Below are 4,906 nucleotides of genomic sequence, written 5' to 3' on the forward strand. Positions count from 1 at the left end.
GAAAGTCTTTCCCAAATGATCTTATTTAAACATTGAAGTTTTTTTTCTGAGAGACCTTATTAATAGCGTTATTCCACGGTAGCGCTATTACTGTCAGGTGTTCAACAACTTTTGAACATAACTGCTTTGTGATACAGATGACATAGTTGTAAAAAGTCAAAATGTTATGACTTTCTGTACTCGAAGTGTGCGCAGTCCCATGACCACGTGACATAAACACATTATATGAACCACAGTGTTATTTGTGCTCAAGACATTTTCCCGGCAATTATACTTGGATCTCGACGGGTATATTTTACATTCAGTTTTCAACACTCTCTATATTTGTCTACATAAACGAAGAGTAATGTGGGTAGACACCATTGTGATGGGACGCTACGAAATAAAATATGAATTATGAATTGAATTAGAAAGCTAATATTTATTGACCTAAGGAGCTCATCTTTGTTCACCCACCGAATCAATTGTCTGTCATGTACGTTTTTAATTATTCACACTATCACTATGGAAGCAGCATATTCATGAATAATTAAACAGCTCAGGAGATACACAGTTCTCATCTGTTCTATAAAAACCTTGCTGTACCATCGATGTGTTTTAATTGCAGTAAGTATAGTCACGGACTTCTAGTAGAGTTAAGTCAGCTTTAATACGCCATGGAACCAACTTACTCTTTAGTACCGGTGGAGTATCACTACGATTCTGATGACGAGTTTGGCGGCCTCTTCAACTGGGATGCGTTTCCAAAAAAGAAACGTTTCAATTGTCAACAAAATGTGCGTAGTTTCTTCGAGTCCGCTGTTGGGGTGGCTCTAGCATTGATAAGTGGATCGTCGTATGCCGTAAGCTCTATATTTGTTGTGCTGGCCCAGAATCAGGGAATCACCCAGTACCAGATCAAGTTCATCACAGGGGTTGTCGGAACAATGGTCTTGGTTCCCTGTGTCATATATCGAAAAATCGACCTTCGACTTGACAATTGGAAAGATAGGATTGCTTTGCTTGGGAACGGTGCTGTGGGTGCTGTGGCATGTATATCGCTGTTATATGCTCTACCGAATGCACCGTTAGGAAATATTAATGCTATCATTCAAGGTACTCTGTCTGTTTTCACTGCCATCTTGGCATGTGTATTTCTAAAGGAGATGTCTCGACCGTCCGAACTCGTTGCTTCTTTGCTTAACGCGATCGGCGTGTTGATAATAACCCGGCCCCCATTTCTCGTTCCCGCTCACGCCGCCCCAAGTAGCAAGGAAACCATGGCATATATATTAACTATTGTTGCTGTTGTTGGTATATCAGCAGGTTACGTCATTGGAAGGTACGTGAGGGGACGTTTACACGTTTTCGCTGTTATGTTTTACAATAGTTCGATTGTGGCCGTTCTGAACTGTGTACTAATGGTAATTATAAGGCCTCCAAGTTGGAGTATCCCTCCGCGTGCCGCCTCGTTTATTATTGGTGTTTGCGTATCAGGATTGCTCAGTACGTGGACAAGGTATAAAAGTCTTCAACTGGAGTCAGCTGCTACAGTAGTACTTTTATCCAATGTTCAGATAATTATATCTTATCTCGCAGATATATTCATATTTCACTACACACTGCATCCGCTCGACTTTGTTGGGGCTGGTGTGGTTGTGATGGGTTCGGTGGTCGTATCCATCTCAGCATATCGTAAGAGAAAACAAGACAATGACGCAAACGACGAAAACATCCCAGATGAAGAAAAGTCATTGCGTGAAGAAGAGGAGGACGATGAATATTAACTTTTAGTAATGACATAAGTATGTATTTTTAGAAATTCGCTGGGGAAAGCATCAGCTGCAAGTGGATATTGTAGAAGTGATAAGCAAAAAAAAAAACATGCCAGGAAATACGAATAATTAATTTTCTAATTTGCATACAACATTTCTGGGTATAGTAGATTCCGCCTTAATGGAATAACATGAGCATAATTTCACTCTAAATTAGGTGTTTGTGTGACGCACCTGTATTAAGGGGATCTATTACTTGACGTGTGGGTCCAGTATTGGAACGTTATGTGTGGGTCCAGTATTGGAACGTTATGTGTTGTGTCGCATTGAATCAACACTCAACACTCAGGGGACAAGACGAAGAGAGAAATTGTATGCTTATAAAATATTCATAAATATGTCTTGTCTCACAGAATACATATAACCAACCAACCACAACATGTACTTGCATAACGCATTTCTATATTCATTATATTATACATATTATAAAGCATTTTTTTCAAACGCTATCATGGAAGGTACACGGGTTAATAGTTACCATCGTCGTGTCGTACTTTGAATGCACATTTCAATTAAAGGTTAGGTCAGATAAAGACCACATTTAGAGTGACGTCATATTTGTATTCAAACACAATTCGAGTGTCGTTTTGCTCTGTCAGTGGTGTATACGATTACGTAAATGACAGAGATACGTCACAGTACGTCATATTTTATTAATTCAGCATACAATACATGTATCTAATAAAGCGAATACAGTACAGCGAATGACCGGATGGATGTCGGATCTAAATTTAATGTTTTGTATTCAATTCATAGAAATCAATATAAAAGACGTGACTTCCACAGGAAATGGCATATTCTCTATAAATCACGTGTTCATTATATATTGTCATTTCACTGTTACATTGATGCATAGCTACCACACTAGACCACAATTATAATACATACTCAAGAATAATCTCTAGAAATTTATTGGATGTTGTTCATAATAAAATTTGATTAAATATAATTATTTGTAATTATGCAATTTCATCTTCTGACAATTATTGAGCAACGTTTTTCTTCTGCGACGAGTGAAATACTGTTGATATGTAGGCTTTACTGACAGTTGAACGATGGACACAAGGCCGCGGGCTTAGGATATTTTTCCATATCAGAAAAAAACGTGTTGTGCTTTTATCAAACATTTATGCCGACTCCCTGACGCCGTGCCCATAGTTTAAGGACGCGATGTGAGTAATAACAATTAGTGTTCGATATTATAGACACAATGAATTGGTGCGCATGCGTTTTAAATTACTGATACGTACACTAAATTCATACGAATACTATTGTTTCTTGTATGTACGAGAACACATCAACCAAAACAGTAAATAATTATCTATATTGTCTTTATGCAACAAAAATGAATAAACAAAACTAGTTGGTATTTTTCAGATAAATAAAAACAAAATCATATAATTAGATCCAAACAACCAATCAAGCATCTAAACGTATTCTCTAACATCGTACATATTCCGTGTCATCCTTTATACATACATTTATATATATTATCGTAAAATATGGATTTTTCTAAAAAAAAACAAAAAAACAGACTGAATGGTCAGCGGTTTTATAAAATAACAATTCCCATTATAACACGGTTAAGAATACGTATCTTGACGTACGACGTAGTGTTAGTACAGTATTACTATCATTACTATATTACATGCACACATAGGCTAGCTGCGATTATCTACATTTGTTTGGCTTAAATAAATCCATAAATAGTACCAAATCTTGCCGAAATATTGTTTTCGACACAATTAAGGGGCAAGTTGTCGACATTTCGTTTATATTAGTCATGTGATGTACGACTGAAACTATTGTGACAAATACAATCATCAGTGAGAGGCCGTAGTCTTAGCCTCTCAATATGGCACACATTTGACATTGCTCACAGGGTCTCCGATAAAGTTGTCATCTTGTACCGTAATCTCTGAGGTTTCTTTGACAAACTAGATGACACCTCTAGAGACATGCACACAGCCCAGGGGCCATCTTTGTCACGTGTCAGTCATGTAATGTACAACGTCGATATATAGCTATGTGTTGGCTATACCGAGTGTCCATATTTCGGTGATGGCGATTACAAATTGATAAATGTTTCATTGAAAAGTGTGACAAAAAATGATTTTGTGGCAGAACAGTATGGGAAAACATAATCCCGAGTGTGGTGATAAGGAATCCCGAGTCTGGTGGAAAGGAATCCCAAGTGTGGTGGAACACGATCTCGAGTGTGGTGCAACACAATCCCGAGTGTGGTGGAAAGGAATCCCGAGTGTGGTGGAAAGGAATCCCGAGTGTGCTGGAACACAATCTCGAGTGTGATGGAACACAATCCCAAGTGTGGTGGAAGAGAATCTAGAGTGTGGTGGAAGAGGATCTCGAGTGTGGTGAAACCAAATCCCGAGTGTGGTGGAACAGAATCCCGAGTGTAGTTGAACAGAATCCCGAGTGTGGTGGAACAGCATCCCGATAATTTCGAGTCAAGTAAGGAGTTGTATAATAATAATAATAATGACAAATAAATGAATGAAAAATGAAAAACTAATTAATGTACATAAACATTGAAAATTAAAAAGGATTTTTTATCATATTTGTGTTGGTTAAATATTTGATTTACTTATGTATGTACATGACCTTATCTTGGGGTAGATGACTTTATTGTTTTCAGTTTTTCTTCTCTTGTTTTGAAACAGTGTTCTATGTATTTTGCTATTTGTATTATTGTTTTCTCATCTTTATTATTTTAGTTTTTCTTTATTTGTTGCCAAATTTATAGGTGATAACCACTGATATACTTTTTTTCTTTCTCTTGCGTAAATATCACATATTAGTATAAAATGATCTTCATCTTCAATGGCGTTCTTTCAGATGTATCTGTGTTATTATATACCTACTAGTACTCTCAACATAGTTTTAGTGTATTCCACTGCAAGTAGAGAGTTCACATGTTCACAACATTTTGAGCGAAAAAATGTCTTAAAAAGCGCATCTTATTCATAATGTTGAACCGTTATTTGAAGCATTCAGTTATATTTGTATGGACACGTGTACCTTCATTTATGCTATCGATATGCAGTCCGTGTTATTGTCATGCGATTAAACGC

General features: G+C 37.0%; 1 protein-coding gene across 1 annotated transcript; it reads left to right on the forward strand.

Annotated features, from left to right (window-relative positions):
- Positions 1–656: 656 nt before the first annotated feature.
- On the forward strand, positions 657–1,766 carry LOC102809286 (solute carrier family 35 member G1-like). Its single transcript, XM_006824429.2, has one exon. The coding sequence runs from the start codon at positions 657–659 to the stop codon at positions 1,764–1,766; it is 1,110 nt and encodes a 369-aa protein (XP_006824492.2).
- Positions 1,767–4,906: the final 3,140 nt, after the last annotated feature.

This window comes from Saccoglossus kowalevskii, chromosome 15, assembly GCF_978046115.1.
Source record: "Saccoglossus kowalevskii chromosome 15, keSacKowa6.1, whole genome shotgun sequence".
NCBI classification, from domain to species: domain Eukaryota; kingdom Metazoa; phylum Hemichordata; class Enteropneusta; family Harrimaniidae; genus Saccoglossus; species Saccoglossus kowalevskii.

What these genes read in the sequence shown, in the direction of transcription:
- LOC102809286 (XM_006824429.2), top strand. Translation starts at nt 657, where the DNA reads ATGGAACCAACTTACTCTTTAGTACCGGTGGAGTATCACTACGATTCT.